The sequence below is a fragment of the Accipiter gentilis genome, chromosome 2, assembly GCF_929443795.1.
Source record: "Accipiter gentilis chromosome 2, bAccGen1.1, whole genome shotgun sequence".
Classification (NCBI taxonomy): domain Eukaryota; kingdom Metazoa; phylum Chordata; class Aves; order Accipitriformes; family Accipitridae; genus Astur; species Astur gentilis.
Window position 1 is genome coordinate 28969469 of NC_064881.1, and position 18252 is coordinate 28987720.

The 18252-nt window shown below is 37.8% G+C and overlaps 1 protein-coding gene across 2 annotated transcripts in view; it reads right to left on the bottom strand.

Annotated features, from left to right (window-relative positions):
• The window catches only part of VIRMA (vir like m6A methyltransferase associated), a 696173-nt gene that overhangs the window by 669139 nt on the left and 8782 nt on the right, over positions 1–18252 (bottom strand). Inside the window, exons 9-24 of one of the 2 annotated variants that reach the window (XR_007509260.1) lie at positions 16722–17213; positions 15817–15971; positions 14329–14411; positions 13815–13908; positions 13134–13678; positions 12318–12553; positions 11312–11564; positions 9524–9741; positions 8141–8273; positions 7389–7541; positions 4713–4873; positions 4350–4446; positions 3106–3272; positions 2627–2958; positions 1637–1780; positions 782–1174 (exon numbers count right to left, since the gene is read on the bottom strand). Coding sequence is in view for 1 of the 2 variants with exons in the window: in XM_049826205.1 (XP_049682162.1) it covers positions 1017–1174; positions 1637–1780; positions 2627–2958; positions 3106–3272; positions 4350–4446; positions 4713–4873; positions 7389–7541; positions 8141–8273; positions 9524–9741; positions 11312–11564; positions 12318–12553; positions 13134–13678; positions 13815–13908; positions 14329–14411; positions 15817–15971; positions 16722–17213 (3421 nt within the window). In the remaining variant the exon portion in view is untranslated. Of the gene's footprint in view, positions 1–626; positions 1175–1636; positions 1781–2626; positions 2959–3105; positions 3273–4349; positions 4447–4712; positions 4874–7388; positions 7542–8140; positions 8274–9523; positions 9742–11311; positions 11565–12317; positions 12554–13133; positions 13679–13814; positions 13909–14328; positions 14412–15816; positions 15972–16721; positions 17214–18252 lie in introns of those variants that run through there. The other variant, XM_049826205.1, reaches the window with a different exon arrangement.

Sequence of the window (18252 nt, forward strand, 5' to 3'; positions counted from 1 at the left end):
ATGAAAATAAATTTAGAGTTTAATCTAGTGGTAACATTTCTTTATGAAATCCTACTTCTCAAAGTTTTTCTTTTTGCATTGTATCTCACTCTAATTACAGAAACAAAAGTCCAAACCATCTATTCAAAGGGAAGGTTTAGCGTTACTGCTTCACTATATGGTTTTTCAGCTCGCACATCTGTCTCTATGCCTTCTCCTCAACTATGTAAGTCAGCAGAGGCAGGCAAGTAATTAACCCAGGCTGTCTCAGAGTACAGGTATCTTGCTTTTTAACTTGAAAGCATACTCTGTCTTCCAGTGAAATAACTCTTGGGCTCCTAATGCATGAGCTGGAGTTGTAAATGCCAGAACATTATCTTATTCTCCCTGAAGTCAATGACAGATTTTCTACTAATATTAACAGGTGTGGTATCTTATTTAAGTGTCTAAACACATTACCAAAGAGGTACAACAAAACCTACATAAATTACATTTACATTTGTATTCTTTCACAGATCAATTAATTTCAGTCAATCTTCTATCACCTGCTACTTCAACTGCTGTCAGATGGACCTCATTCATTAATAACTCAGACTCGCTATAAAAAAAAAGGCTAATGGCTCTAAACCTGAGAGAAAAAACTAAAATTGCCTTACATATAACATTTTTTTAATTTTCTTGCAGTAATAAGTCACACACACAAAACACCTGTACCTTTCATTTGGCACAATGAATATTTTAAAAGTCCTTCAAGTCTTAACTCAAAGAGGTTCTTTACTGAGTATTGTCTACTGAAGTCCACAAAAAAATTAAAACATTCTTTCAAAAGGAACAAAAAATTTACAATTGTACACAAAAAGTCTTGAATTTTATTGAAATTTCAAGTCTTGTATCAAACAAAAACTTCTCTTCAGCAAAAATATTCTCTTGGTGTCCTCCAGATACCAGTAAATCTGAATTGGTCCTTTAGTGCCGCTGCTTTCTTTGTCATCTTCACAGAAGTCCACATGGTTGGGCTGTTCCATTAGGTCTCAATTTTATCGTGTGAAGGAACGTACATGACGACCTCTTCCACTGCCTCCACTAACAAACTTTCCTCTTGAGCCACCACTGCTACTACTATTAGCACTTGTCCAAGACGGTCCAATTCCTCCCCGGCCTCTGGAAGCACGATCGCGAGGACTCGGTCGGTAGCCTTAAAGCAAAGAAAAGTATACTCAGTTGGAAAAAAAAAAAAAAAAAAAAAAAAGCCCTAGGCGTAGTAGCTGCTGCAAAAGCATAAGAAACAAAAACAAGATGAGGCACAAACGGGGTCTGTTTCCTCCTTTTAATTTTCACTTTTCTTTTAGGCAAGCATTTTTGCTTTGATTGGCTCTATAATTACCATGTAGGTACGAAGACAACTGAATTGCAAAAATCTGAATGCAAAATTAAGATTCTGCGATCAAGTGTTCAATTCAGCAAGTTTTATGGATTACAGGGCAGTTCGTATGAAAGCATGTATTTGACACAGTCTCAGTGACAACTGTTCATATATGCTTAAAACATTTGCTGAATTTCAAGGTGTCTGCAGCATCCTTGCATGGTTTCATTTGTAAAGCAAAAATGAAATTCAAGGAATTTTCTATAGTTCGATGCCCATATGAATACCATGTACCTGCTGAACTTAATGGTCTCAATGGTGGCAGTGGACCCCTGTTAAAATTGCTTTGACCACCTCTACTGTCATTGTAGGTTCCCCTGGGTGTACTCTGTGCACTCCAACTTGAGCCTCGAGCACCTTCACGACGACTGTAATTTCCTAGATAGAGAAAAACACACCCACTGTTGAGCAAACAACACTTTTTTTCCTGTTTAAATCTTCACAATACTCAGAGTGGTAAACATAATATTTACATAATTCAAATAAATGAAGCTATTCTGCATCTACATACCCTCAGTATTCTATCTCAAAGTCTACAAGTAACTATATTATCCAGGGAATTAGAAGAAAATACCTGTTTTTCAGATAAGTTTAAAAGAATTCACATTATCTAGTGTATTAAGACAGACTCCTATACTTCAAGGTTTTGTGGTAAAGTAAATCCTAGTATTTTTAACTTTACTAAATGGAAGTATTTTCTGTATCTACTGTGCAAGGATTTGCCCTAATTATGGGATGGAAGGGAAAGGAATGCAAACTAGTCTATATATGAAACAAACTTAACACTCTGTAGCTACAATCTCCAGGTTCACTGAAAATTGCATCTTGACTCTTGTCAGGATCTTCCATCCTTTTACTCAAAAGCCTCCCTTAAGCCCAGATATGTATTGTGATGCTTGATTTCAGGAACTACCATGTCACAAATGATAGAGAGGGCTTTTTATTTTTCTGACTGCATCTCTGAAGCATTCCCAACAGTTGCTAAAAGAAAACAGCTAACTCCTTTGGTAAAAGAGGGAAAGAGGCAACACAGGAACTCGCAGCTTTGTTTCAATTCCACAGCACTCGAGACAACCTTTTCTAGCACTAAACAACTTATTTCAACAACGCTGTTTCACGAATATCTCTACACCAGGGATGACTAACTGCTAGTAAATTGGGTTAGTATTACTGAAGCATTTTTAGCATTCATTTACTCCAATTCTAATACAGGAAACAACATACCTTTTGAAGCAGGTGGTGTAAAGAACCTGTTCTGACTGTGAAAAGCTCCTCGTCCTCCACGATTCCCTGAGAACCCACCACGTGAAGAAATCTTCTGTGACACTTTTGGTGGCCTTTTGGCTGGTGGTATCCCATCTGGAGCAACCACTTCTTTGCTCTCTGCAGCAACAAAATCATCCACATGCATGGAGGGTGGCCTGCTCGTATTCTGTTTCCTCTGACGGAAGATATCATGGGGTCGAATTCCTTGTCCAAATCCTCCTCTGCCTCTTCCTCTTGGTGGTGGGACAACATGAGCTCTCTTTGCAGGCTCTATGTACTCAGATTTTCCACTGTCATGACAAACCATGATTTATTTAGTTAATGTAAAAATGTATACATACTGAAGGTCAGGCATTCTCCATATTGGAGATGCAATTTTAAAGGTATTTGACATTTTGAGAATATACAAATCAGTGCTGAACACACTGTTTACTTACCTTGAAGTTATGAAGGTCTCATGCTTGTGCTTGCCGAGTTTGAACCCTTTTGTGGTTTTTGTGCGGCCAGGAGATGATGGTTCTGACAAAAATGACCTCTCCAATTCAGCTTGCAAGTCAAAGTCACTGCAGCCCTTCTCTGACAGTTCAATTAAGTCAACTTTTACCTGCAATGATAGAGTTTAGTTTTATCACAACAATGATTATTAGCACCTCTGAAGAAGACAACATGCTGCACCAGGATGGATGACATTCAGCTAGGGTCCTTCTACTTGAGCAAAAAAGCTCCATCCTCTACCCTTTAATGCAGTAGTATGCCTCAAAAAAAAAAAAAGGCAGCAGTAACAGAACAAAAAAGCAGCAGAGCTGCAGCAAAATTGTCTTGATAGTTCTGAATCTCAACAAAGTCAAGGGCATAGCTTTCAAGTATGAACACCTGTCTTGTCACTAAATGACCTACAGTGAGGCACTCTTTTGCTTAAGCTACAGTCCTATAAATTTATTAATGCTGCTTTTATACAGGAATCAACAGTTTTGATTTTGCCTAAGAAATGAAAACATAAGTATCTCTGCATGTAAATTTTTAAAAGTAAAACTAAAAAAGAACAAAGGCAATAAAGTCAACAGAAACTGATTATTTCTCACATAGGAAGTTAAGACACTGCCAATCACTTAGTTTAAAAACAAAAAGAACATTATTTTATATTTTTCAAATGACATTTAAAGTTTAGATTATAAAAATCAAGTTTCAAATACTGTGAAAAGTTTTTGTGCAAGTAGTTTCATTTACTACTACCATTTTTTCCACTTCTGTCACATCAGAGCAAAGATTTTTAAAAAAAAAAGTGTAGCTATCAGGCTCTTTGGATATTACTGCAATGACAGAAGACAAGCAAGGAAAAGAAAATAAATCACATTCTTTGTCTACATTTAACACAAACTGCTGAAAAGCCCCAGCAGCAATGCAAAATTAGATGCAGATTAGGAATGACACAACTGTTCTCTAAAGGAGATGACTGCTTCATTAGAGCACTGCAAAAGGTGCCAATCTTGCGGCTGCTTCCAAGTGAACCTGAAGGCATTTGATAACAACCTTTAGCAAATGCCAACCCCTATATCTGGGTCAATTTACAAGGGTGAGCTCAGGAAAACAAACCATTTGGCCATATGAATTTCTGATGCTACTAGCTCAGGTTAACCCTCATTTTTAAATCCACTTCAGTTACATTAATGAAGCCTTTTACCATATCCAGATCAGTGTCTATTTCTTCAGCCTGAAAGGGTGAGAACCACATGGACTTCAGCTGGTCATCCATCACGTCTGCCAACACGTATGTAGTCCTGCAACAAAACAATGCCAAATACCTATTTGGTTATGAACTACAACCAATCACAAGCACATGCAGCATTACAGAACCTGAGGTGAATGTTGCTGCCTTACCCTTGATACCTGCATGAAATTAAATACACTCGGAATAGCAGGTAGTAGCGACAACAGTGCTGTTTAGATCCTGTTTGTAACATACGCATGCATAAATTATTGCATTTTCTTAAGTAGTATGGTACTATGCATACAGGTAGTATACTCACACACTTAACCATTTTACCTGTTATTAAACAAATTCTGAAGAGAGTCTGGTGCAGAAAGAATAGGCTCTATGTCTTGGTCACTCAGTGGACAAGAATCACCCGCTGATTCCAACATCTGCCTCACTCCAACAATGTTGTCCAGTAAGGATTCAAGGCCATCATCTTCCTTAGAACGATCCTAAGTCAACATAGCACAAGTCAGAACTTTTTCCCCTCCTCAGAGAAGGAAATATGCTTTTGTTAATTTAAAAAATAAAAAGGGGGCGGGGTACTACACAAAACAGTCTATCCATCCACAAATAGTGAAACCAACACACCTGAGCACACAGACAACAGCAGAGAGCTCCTCAGTATGCTATAAAACAAACCATGTCACCACACGCACATTCTAGTCTTTATTTCCAGTTGATGCAATAACCTCCATAACATAGCCCCAAAGAAGGCATCACCCCAGGTTTTAGTTAACAAGCTCTCTGCTAGAGCACTCCAACATCCTAAGTGTCTGCTATTTCTCCTTCAGCACAGTCGTGGCTTTTAATCTTTTAACACCAATATAGGCAGCCAGGGAAGAGACAGGAGGGAGTATAGCACTGGAAAGGCATTTGTGACCAACAGGCTATGGAACAGCTGTTTTATGGACCCTTCTAATTAGCCATCTACTGCACAGCTGCCATCAATTATGTAGGATTAGATTTGAATATTCGAGTTAAGTTTGTGATTAGAATCACAGAAACATTGGATGAATTGAATTCTGCATGTCCTCTAGTCCAATTTCCCCCTGCTTGAAGAAGGACTATCATCAAAGCCAGATCAGGTCAGCCATAACTTTATCTAGTTGCATCTGGAAAAAAGCTCCAGTGACAGAGAGCCCACAGCCACTCTGAGCAACCTGTTCCAGCCCTGCATTTCTCTCAGTGATTTTTTTTTTTTTTTTTTTTTTTTTGCTAATGTCAACCTGAACCTCTGTTCTGGTTTCAGCTGGGATAGAGTTAACTGTCTTCCTAGTAGCTGGTACAGTGCTATGTTTTGAGTTCAGTATGAGAAGAATGTTGATAACACACTGATGTTGCTAAGTAATGTTTAGTCTAAAGTCAAGGATTTTTCAGCTTCTCAAGCCCAGCCAGAGAGAAAGCTGGAGGGCCACAAGCAGTTGGCACAGGACACAGCCAGGGCAGCTGACCCAAACTGGCCAACGGGGTATTCCATACCATGTGACATCACATCTAGTATGGAAACTGGGGGAGTGGGGGTGTGGGGAATCACTGCTTGGGGACTAACTGGGCATCGATCGGGCAGTGGTGAGCAATTGCACTGTGCATCATTTGTATAATACAATCCTTTTATTATTATTGCTGTCATTTTATTAGTGTTATTATCATTAGTAGTTTCTCCTGTTCTATTAAACTGTTCTTATTTCAACCCACGAGTTTCACTTCTTTTCCTGATTTTCTCCCCCATCCCACTGGGTGAGGGGGGAGTGAGTGAGCGGCTGTGTGGTGCTTAGTTGCTGGCTGGGGTTAAACCACAACAACCTCTGAAGCCCCAGTTTGGGGCCATTGCCCTTTGTTTTATCATCCAGAATTACCAAAAGGAGTTTGATTCCACCACCTTTGTTACTATCCCCCAAACAGCTCTAAGTAGCTTTGAGATGGCTCCTTAGCCCTCTTCACCAGGCTAACCAAGCCCAGCTTCCTTCTCCTCTCTCTGTAGCACATGTGCTCTAGGTCCCTGACCACCTCAGTAGAACCTTCTTCAGTTTCCCTAGATCTCTCCAGAACTGGTGAGAGGACAAAGCTGACCAAAGGTGAACACAGCACTCCACATGAGAGCTCACCAGCATCCTGTGGAGGCAGACAGTAAGGTCCCTTGATTTGCTGACCACGCTCCTTCCACAACAGCTCTGAACACAGTCTGCCTTGTTTGTAGTGACCATGCACTGTTGGCCCATGTTCAACCCAACATCCACCATAACCCCCTGGCCCTTTTCAGCCCAGCCCACATCAAGGCATGGGGTTACCCTGCTCTCAGTGCAGAACTTTGCGTTTTTCCTAACAAGCCACACAAGCTTCCTGATAAATAATCCTAAAACATTTATTGAGGTCCCTCTGGATTGAGGATTTGCTGTTTGTCACCTTAGTCACTCCCCCAGCTTACCCTCATCCACAAATTCACTGAAGATTGTATATACATCATTCAGGTCTCTGATGAAAACATCCAACAATATCAGCCTCAGTACTGACTCCTGGGGATTCCACTTGTTACTGGTCATCAGCAACATCCAGCCACTGCTAAGCAGTGGTTCCTTTTGCGTATTACATTACCAATCTGCTTCACCACTGTCCGGCACTCTGTTGTATGCATTCACTACCTTTCATCACAGAGTTAACTGCCTGTGCTCTTATGGTGTGCAAATACTCTCAGCACAAGGGGACCCCAACCTTATCTGAAACTTCTTAGCATTACCACAACACAAACAATAAAGCCAGAATCCATCCTGCATCAGAAGGATGGATCCAAAAATCACCTGATTTTGGACATCAGTATTAAAATAATGGCAACAGCTATTACCAATTCCACAAGGTATGCTACAGAATTGCACACCCTTCTCATCAAGAAGGGATAGCCTATATTGTTTTAAAAACACATTCAGATACAAGACCGCAACATCAACTTGATTATTTAAATTCTTTTACCATAACATGTTTCTCCAGATCAAGCAGCAGGTTTTCTGGGGTTTCCTCTTTGTTCTGCAATAGATGTTTTAACTCTGCAGTAGTTAGACCCAGTGTTCTCCCAGGATGAGATCCATCTGCTTCCATAAGGCTTCCGTCATCTCCACAACATCCCTGAAATAATTGACAAGTGGGAAATAAGTACACATAAATATTCATTATACTTCTGGACTGCAAACCCCTTAGAATTCAAACGTACATTAGAGCAAATCCAGCAAAATAAGAATAATCTTTTGATTTAAAAACATATTATACAATATATTTTAATAAAGAACACTTCAATAAGCAAGTTTAGATGTTGCATCAGGATGAATGCAATGCTTTCCTATATAAGATGAGGTTTGTATCACAGAATTAGCAAGTATTTTAGATTCCTTTCTATACTCCTTATCTGTACAGCAACTCTAACAGGATGCCATGAATCTAGAACCTGGACACAATAGGATGCTATTCATTTAAGAAATCAATATGAATCAATATGCTGTTCATCCTACTGAAAAAGCCTCTTATTTACTAAACATATATTCTGCCTAGCTTTCACAGATCTCATTAAAAACTAAAGATGGCACTAACACTACTGATGGAAAAGCCTCACACAGCAATCTGCATAGTCAACTGCTTTCTGAAATAATTGTTCCTGAATGTGTCTCACACTGCAGATTTCAGAGAAATGCAGCTAGGTTTGTCTAAGTATTTGATATATATTCACTTACCAGCGTATCAGAGTTTAGAATCTGTCGCATAAAATCCAAAAAAGAAGAGGCCAGTTCACCCGTGTCTTTGCTAAAACTAGTTATTACTCGCTTTAATACAGTATACAGAGCACTGCTGTGTTTTCTTAGAGAGCTGTTTTCATAATGAAAAGAGAGAAAATACTATATTAGTGCATTCATTGTGACCATTCCACTGTAACTTGTTATAAGAAAACAACATATATGCAAAATAAATGTGGTAAATTTTACAATTATCAAGTTGAGTTTTTATTACAAAGCTGGAGCTTCATTATTTTCTCTGTATTAGACTGTTGTCACTGGTGCTGTCTGCAGATATTTCAGACTGCACATATACAGCTACACATACTACAGCAATACCTCCAAAACCTGCAAGAAATTACATTTTCATCTTTGGCAGACAAGGGATAGGGGTACAGAAATATTTGCTTGCACAAGGGCCTTATGTATAAAGCAGGATCATGCTTGCTCTTACAATTTCACTGCATCTCATTATGTCTAACTGCAGAAACAAACCAGAAACAAACACAGAAATAGCAAGGCTGTGCACTGAAGCTGACAGCTAGACATATGAGATCATAGAAATAACAGCATCTTTAACCTGTTTATTTTTCATTTGTGGGTTGTATAGCTTCTTGCAGTCTGAGCAGCGCAGTTCTGCAGCACTGCTTAGAAGAGTGTTTTGAACAACCTTTTATTGACAAGGCTCTAGATACTACCTCATTCTCTTTGGAAACCTCACAAATTACTTGCCTCTCTGCACCTCTCTGTCACCTTCAGTGGACAGAAACAGGTCCAAATACAGGACAACGAGTTAAGTGTCAAAACAACATAATACTGCCCAATGCATGTATATATTCTGTTCAAAAGGGAGTGGAGTCAACAGAAATCGTTTAAAAACAAAAAATCCTCATTTCAAAAGCCTCAATTGCCTGGATGTCAGAACACTCTGGGGAAGTGCAGACTGAATCCCCTCAAAATAGAGGGAATGAAAGACAGCTCTCCAATATCCCAGACAACAGCTCTAACTACTGAGTCACTCAAAAGGGAAGGACATAAGCATTATATCTCATTCTAATCCTCCAGCCTTGGAGTAGGGAAATGGAGCATACAACCCTTTTTTCAATGCTTTGTTTGTTTCTTGAAAGAAAGTGCTCCTGTGTGCACACTGCAGAAATTATTCAAAGGTAAAATCTCAAGTGAAGGAAGACCAAAATACTGAGTAAAACACTGAAGCCCCAAATAGAAATGAAAGTTCAGGTGCCTTATCCTCAATGTCTCCTACTAGATCAGTAGGAAATGATTTCACACTGCAGAAGTTTTTAAATACTTCGAAGTTGTCAGCAATATCTTAAAATACCATACCTCTTTAAGTGATAGAAGCCATAGTCATGCTCTGTAAGGAACATCATTGTTCGGATACATGTCAGCAGACAACTGTAACTGCTCTCAGAATTAGTTAATGTTTCCATCAGACAGTCACAAATTAAGGGCATCAGCTCTTTGCTTGGTAAGGAGTTGGAAAGCTGCTCTGATTCAGACACAGAGCCTTCTGATGAACTCGGTAAAATGAGTGCAATATCCTATAAAAAAATTATTATTATACATAGTAAAAAATGCATTCTGTACACCAGCAATAAGTATAAACCATACACTAAGTCAGAAGCACTAGGTTCTTTCACCACCCCTTTATCATCTTATTCCAGTATTTCAATTACTGACCAGTAAAATACTAATCCAAAGTATCCTTTTTCATTTGGTTCTGTTAAGGGTTACAAACCATTATTGATTTTTAAAAACAAAAACTTCAAAGGGTGAAATGTGATAGCAGAGCCACAACTAAAAGCCAGTCATTGGATAATATGCATACAGTTTCCTGCCTAGGTAGTCAAACTGTCCCTTAATCTCAAAACATCCACCAAAATACAAGGAGCGGCTGAGGTCACTTGGCTTAGTTCAGCTTGGAGAAGAGAAGGCTGAGGGGTGACCTCATCGCAGTCTACAACTTCCTCAGAGGGGGCAGGGGAGGAGGAGGTGCTGATCTCCTCTCTGGTGACCAGAGGTAGGACACAAGGAAATGGAATGAAACTGTGTCAGGGGAAGTTCAGGTTGGACATTAGGAAAAGGTTCTTCACTCAGAGGGTAGTTGGTCACTGGAACAGGTTCCCCAGGGGAGTGGTCACGGCACCAAGCCCATCAGAGTTCAAGGAGCATCTCAACAATGCTCTTAGTCATAAGGTTTAGTTTTAGGTAGTCCTGCGAGGAGCAAGGAGTTGGACTTGATCCTTATGGGTCTCTTCCAGCTTGAGATACTCTATGATTTTGTGATTCTCTGAAAATCAAGAGGCTGCAGACACCACCTAGAAAGTTTAAGATCTACTACCCCCTCCACGTTTTACATAAAATAAAACAAGATTGATTTTCACAATGGATTTGTATGGGCAAAGAACTCTTGTTTATATGCAAATGGCTGATTAATCTCTACTGACTAACAACGCCCAAATTGTTTTTGCATAAGGGGATAAGCACTAAAGCAAATAAATACATGGAACTAGTAAGGCAAATAATGACATGCAAATCTATGAATGCAATAATGAGAAACTACCAGGGCTAGTCTATGAGTCAGTTTTCAGATAACATTTCTTACCATGTTCTAGTAACTTATACTGTTGGGTTTTTTAATGGTGGAATTTTACGGTAGCAGCATATCATATATATCTTTATATTTGGAATACATTTTTAAGAGGTTTCAGTTAGACAACTAAGAGATACTTATTTATTCAACTAGGTAAGAGGTGAGTAGTGACAACTCAAGTTTTGCCAGTGGCCCATAGGGAGAAATAACATCACACTCTCAGCTGAGGGGACAGTCAATCTTTGTGCAATTCAGTTTTCGGCCTCTAATGAGCTACCAGAATAGTGCACATAAAGCAAAAGAGATATCAATAAAACGAAAGGATTGACATACATTCAAGAGCAACAAGACAGCAAGTCTGCAAAAGCAGCCAACGATACCCATTTTTTCTTTTTTGTGTTTTAACAATGTTGATGGGGGGTTTTTTCTTTTGGAAAAAAGCAGGCACCTAAGAAGTGACCTCATTTGATTTGTCTCCTACAATTATCAACATTTTATGCATTAAATATAGAAAATACCTGATCACAGAGGGACTGCAAAAGGGAAGTTATGTATTCAGCGCACTGCTGATGAGTGACATTGTCCCCAGCCGATCGCATCAAAGCCAAGAGCTCCTGGAAAACCTCTGCATACTTTTCATCACCTTTAGTAGTTCCATTGATAAGATGCAAAATAGCCAATTTACAAGCTTTATGTGAAGCCAGGGCATCCAATAAAGCAAGCAATCGAGTGGTCTGTCCAGTGTACTGTTTCTCTTTATCTTCCGTGTTGCTGAAATGATATCAATGCACTTTGAAAAAGCTGTTTTAAAGTGATCTAAAAAACTACAAAAACAACCATTACAGGAGTCATATAATTCTGCATTTAAAAAAAAACCACCTAGTTTACATATTTCAACTTAGAGTTTGATTTACTTTTTGAAAACCGCTCAACTTTCACTAAATGACTTCTGATTGCATCATAAATTAACTAATCTACTGTGCATTTAACATACAATAGAGTATCAAATTGTATAAGGATAAATATGCTTTTATACAAGCAGTATGGAATTCTGTGTGGATAATTATGCTTTTAAATAAAAGTACTCATTGTTTCAAAACCCTCTGAATTTGTAGTACTCAACTTCCTCCAGCTTACAAACACCTACACATTTTCCTGTTAGTATGCAAATCCCAGGACAGCAAACTTTACTGGCCTACTTTTCTTATTTATATCAGATAGGTCCTTTAGAAGCACTTCACACATGAAATATGGCTTTGTAGGGACAGCCTGAAGAAAATCTTTCTAAAATACTTACCATAAATATACGATGTGAAACTGTCTACATCAAAACTTAAAAGTATGAGCTGGTTCCTTGGCAACATTAAGCATTACCAGGACACAGTATATAGCACTGGACTGAGAATTCATTCAGTTCACAATGGTAAGTAATATTTCTGAAAGTATTTTCCTCCTCTAAATCTACTGCACAGAACCAAGATGAATTTAACACTTCATTAAAGAAATCTTTGCAAAAGAAGATACCTTTGTAGGTCTTCTACAATCAGATCCAATACAGTCCTCATGATAAGAAGAGCAGTAGGTGAAGCCAAGTCACACAACTGAACACAAATACGTCTCAACATATGCTGAATAGGCTGGCAAGATGAACCAGAGAAAGATCGAACTATCTCTTGGATCAGTTTGGCCTGAACATGAAGATGCATACTCCACAGCTTCCTGGTATTGAGTGCTACTGAAATATCATGTGGTTCAATCACCTGCAGGAACAGAAGGACAGGAGGTTTTTCCTTTCAACTTTTATCATAAAACCTGAATTCTATCACAAGGTATAAACAAAGACTAAGTACTAATACTGTCCTCATCAAACATATGGAACACCATTTTCATTATTATCACTGAATGACAGGGCATGATTCCAGCAAATTAGGTATTCCTTCAGGAGCATAGGTTGTCACACATCTTTTATGCTTACAAAAGATCACAAATTCAAGATCCATGCCAAAAGAAAGAAGAGCCTTAATATACTGAGAGTTTGGCATTCTGGGTTAAATTCAAAGGCTTCATAGCCAATCATTTAAGTATCAGAATGGGAGTCTAGATAACTTCACAAGGGGCAAAAGGACAACACATGACTGCTAATTTTAAAAGATGCTCCAAATAATAACAATTTTGTTTCTGATGAAAAAATGTATCTTCAAAGACTCTATATGAACACAAATGCTTTACAGAAACTTTAATTCATCCTTTCACATATCTGTTTTTTCCACAACTACAAAAATGGTCTAAGGGTTATACATAATTAAAATTCTTTAAAAACTAAATAAATCTAAATTATACCTGAGTCGTCTGCATGGGCAGTGGAAGAGGCAACAATTCTGAAAGCAGTATAAGTCCAGAGAAAAAGCCTTCAGGAATTCTCAAAATTGAAGAGAGAACTTCCTTCAGCATTAAAGACCAGGTATTATTTGCCAAAGTTTCTTCAGAAATTGTAAGTTTTTCATTAACACCTTGTGTAAAAGTCAGTAAGATATCAACAATGTCATTCTGAATTTTTTGTTCATCGCTATCTAAGCGGCCTGAGAGAGGAATAGAACACAGGAGCATGTGTAAAGAAACAAGTGCTGATGGAACACGCATGTCTTTGAATTCAAAAGATCCACCCCTCAGGAGTTCTGTTAGCATTGTTTTAAGGAGAGTAAGTGTACAGCGGGCCATAGAAATAGTAGTAACTCTGTGAAGTGTGGTGCCCATGTTGACATGGAGTCGCCAAGGCTGAATAAGTATGCTGTTCAGCTTCTGTAATACCCGGATGAAGGTGTCCATTCCCTCAGAAGAAAAGAGCTGAATAACTGCAAGATTCCATTTAAGGTCTTTCTGTTGACCTGTATGGAAAAGAAATAACATTTCTGTATGTCTAATTTCTCTGTGGCAATCACAGTTACATTTTAGACATATTTAAGTCAAAGACTCAGAAAACTAAGATTTCTATGTTAAGCAGTACAAATGTATCAACCGTACCTTCTACCAGAGGCGGTGGACATGCAACATGACAAAGAACACGAAGTGCAGTAGGAAGACCAACTCCATCTGGGGTCATCAAACTGTCAATATTCTTTTATGGGGAAAAAAAATAAAAATAAAAGAACCTGTATTACAAGGAAGGACTTTACAAGTGTATCACTAGCTTAGTACTCAAATTCTGTATTTACTTACCGTAAGTAATCCACAAAATTTAAGCTCAATTATTCCACCTTTTCGAAAGTGGTCACAAACACAGCAGAAGCAAAAAACAGAAGGTCAATGTTTGCGTTGTGGTTTTGCATCATGTAGTTACCTTAGATTTTGTTTCAATAAATATAACTGTGTGCAAGAACTGGCCTAGACCATAAGCTTTAATAAAAATGTTTTGGATAATAGTATATATTTTTAAGTATCATATGTTAGTACATACCTAAGATAAAATATCAAACTACAAAAGGTCTAAGCTTATAGAACACAACTAAAAGATAGCATCTATCTGTGTTTTACTAACCTGTTTGATATATTCAATGAGATTTGGAATACAATTTATTTCAAATCTAAGATTCTTCAAAGGTTCAAGCCACTTGCTGAGCTCTAGGGGAAAAAAAAGACTTAAGTAACTTGTCAGTGCATTTATGAAAATAGAACTTTTTTCAATAAAAATGTACTTAATTTACACAACAGGTACTAAGGCAAAGTGTGAAATTTGTGAGGTATACATTGCAGCTGTAGCCAGCTGAAAAGCATCAACAAAAATAAGACTTCAGAATAGGCAATACACCTCACGTACATGGACAAAATTTGGCTTAAGTCAACCCGAACACTCAAATAATTTTCTTTTTATTATCTGTATTATTTGTAATAATATAAAAGACACTAAGGGTCCCACTGTCAGCTGAAGAAAAAGCCATCAAGAGCAAGGACCAAAGCACATTCCCTTTAATGTACATAACAGGTTATTACAAAAGGAATACAAAACTCCTATTAAATGCCCAAATGGAGCCAATCTCTGCATCAGTAGCACATACTCATTCTGGAAGTCTTTATAGATTAACAGTCTCTCTCTTAGTCCAGAATTACCTGAAAGTCCCAATTTTTGGGGACAAGAGATTTAAAGTTTTAACACCCATTGTTCCTGAAAATATTTAAAAGAATGTGAAGGTTCAAAGGTCAATTGGATATGAACTGAACAAGTATTCTCAGACTAATTACATGATTTAGTTTAAGCCAAAGGCTTAAGGCATGTGAAGCCCTGCCTCTCATGAAACTGATTATCAGGTGACAAGGAAAAAATAAAAGCATGGCAGAGGGAATTAAACTAAAACTTTGAAGAATTCTGATTTCTTTCAGTGCATTTAAGTTTTGGAAGAAACTATTGAGATGTCTATACAAGCCAGTTGAGCGGTGCAGAGCACGACTCTGGACATCAGAGTTTCAATGTTCTGGTGTCAGAACAGTCCCCAACAAGCTTTTTCTAAATGACCTGGGCCTGATCTGTGAGGCAACACATCAAGACACAGTTTGGAGGTCAAAAAATTTAGTAACAGGGTAACATGGACTATTTCATGCCACTTGGCCTAGGTACCAGGAAACAGTCCCAGGTTTATTTATTAGTATATAAAGACCCTACAAGGCTACATCACTAAAGGGAAAAACAGAAGTAAGAGTCAGCTCACTGACTAGTTAGTCCACTTTTAGTAAAACTTACTCTCCTATTTTCAACACAGAAATAATTTCAAACTTCCTGTAATTATCCAAAATTCATGGTAGTTATTACTTGAAAAATAATATAACTATAAAGAATTTCCTATTTAACTCTCATTAACAGAAAAACAAATTACACATTATCTCAGTGACTCAACTAATCAGATGCAGCTGGAAAAAGAACTTCATTACACACATTATCCAAACCAGATGATCACGAAGCATCAATTACCCACATATAAAAGGTTTCTTCTATACATTCAAACAATTCAGTTGATAATGACACAAACCATACCTTGCAATTTGGTGTTATTTTCATCTGCTTTACAAAGCTTCAGCAAAGGCACCGAGTGCTGCTCCAGCATTTGGACATCACTGGAAGATTGAACCACCAGCAAAACAAGGATGCAGGCATAATTATAAGCAACTGACTTCTTAGACTTTGAGTCTCTGAAACAACAATAAGGATTTTCTTTAGATCTCAGCTAATACAACTGTGTATCTGTTAGGTTTTCATTCTTTGACCCCTAAAAATCTACCTACAGCACTTTTACCTTCACCAAGGATTGCCTCATAAAATTATCAACCAAAGAAAAACCCCAATTTTCTCCTATCCTTTTGGAAAAGTGAAAGCTTTCTTTTACATTGACTTCATATCTATTTCAGCATCCACAAAAGACTAGAGCAAGTCAAGCATCACACAAATCTTTTTCCGTAACTCTGCCTGTTTTACAAATCTTGTTTTAAAAGCACCGCTACCTAAAGTAGTAAAACTGCATGTCCAGAGAAAATAATGACTGGTTTTAACACTTATATGAACTCAAAGAACTGAGAGATTCCCACCCCAGAGAAGTGTGCAGTGTCCAGTTTCCCCAGTCAAATCTTTTGCTTGTTTCACAGTCAAATTTTATGCTTGAATGAAAACTGCCTACTTACTCATTTTTTCATATAGCCAGAAGTCTGACTTATATTACAGCACCTTTGTGGATGACCTATGCAGATTCTGGGTATTAAGTACTTGATTACAAATGACAGGCCTGATTTTCTATTACATTCTTCTACTTAAAAGTTGTTTTGTTTTTAAATAAAAATATCACGATATAAAAGAAAAAATAGTTTAGATTTTACTGAATTATTTATAGAAGACATATAGTTTTAAAATGTAAAAACCTAAAGGATATAAATAAACTCATAAATTACCCTAAAGCTTCTTTGGAATAGTACTCCATTAAAGTAATAAGACTTTGGAGATTTTTCTCCAGACTGAATACATGAGCCACAGCAGATCTTCCCACAGGGTTAAAGGTAATCAAGTAAAGGTTGTGAAGTGTTCCCAGCAGATCTGAATGGTCAGTCTCCTCACTGGCTGTGCACCGCTGAAAGTGGCAGAATAGTTCTGAAATGCACTGTAACGTCTGTGTTGAATGCAGGAGCCACAGTGCAAAAGTATCCTCACTGGCACCATCCGATTGGAGACCTTCCTCTTGATCCGGATCAGAAAACTGACAAAGTGCTCTGATCAACAAGTTTGTTGCTTCATACTCAGAAATAAAGAAAAGAAGACCCTTCTGTGACTGTGCCAGGAAACGCAATATATCTCGTATAGCTTGAAGCACACCTGGATGTGCACCTGTCACTGGAATAGACAGTAGCAAAGTAATGCATTCCAAGAAATGGTGACTATGAAGATACCTAAAAAAACCAAACAGGAAAACGATCAGTAATATTATAACCATCTGTCAATACTGCATAACAACATCATATAAAGTTACATGCTTCCTAGCTTCAGTACTTACCGCTCTGTGGACTATGAGAAATTATAACTAATTATGAAGCAGTACAAAATTTTAATCTTACAAAACATAATTGCTATAATATTTACAGGGAATGAATCCCTAAACATAAAGTTCTGATCTCAAAAAAAAAAAAAGAAAAAAAGAAAAAACAAAACAAACAAAAAACCCACTCCTTACCTACTAACAAAATAACACTGTATGTTTTATTAAATTTGCTGCATCTGAATCGTCATCAATGCTGCATTAAATGTTTTAAATGTGCTAAGAAATTAATCATTATAGCACATGTAAGAGGTGATTTGAAGACTCTTTGCATGTAGATACTTATATTCAGTCATGACCTATAATGCTACTATCAAAGAAACCTGTTAGCATTTAGAGAAATACTTTCTAGACAGAAACTTGCTAACAGAGAAATAATGCATGAGAGCCTTTAAATGGCTGAAGGCAGGCAGACCTCAGCTTCTCTGCCCATGCTGTGAAACAGTGAGCTACACTGACACAACTGCATGACTTCTAACCAAGGCTGGCTTATATCTTGCCAACTCAGCATAGACAGAGACGTATTCCAGACTTGTTTTTTTCATACACATAGACTTGTTCCAAGACTACAAAGGGAAAACACTCTAGATCTATAACAGTTTTCAAATATGCACTTGTACAGCACCTAGCACAACTAGCCAGGATCTACGAATGCGACTGAAGTGCTAGCACGGTACCAGTAATAGCAAGAGGTTAGCTTCTTGTTATATGCATGCTAGGTTCATTGAAAGCCAACAAAGTAACAGGTACATTAACGATCAAACTTTCTCAGTCTCTGTAAGCACAATCCAGAATCCTCCAATAAAGTACAAAGTGAAACATCTAGAAAACTGTTAGTCAGCAAGGTTGTCCTTAAAAAGTATCTGTATCAAGCTGGAGGAAATACACTCTGG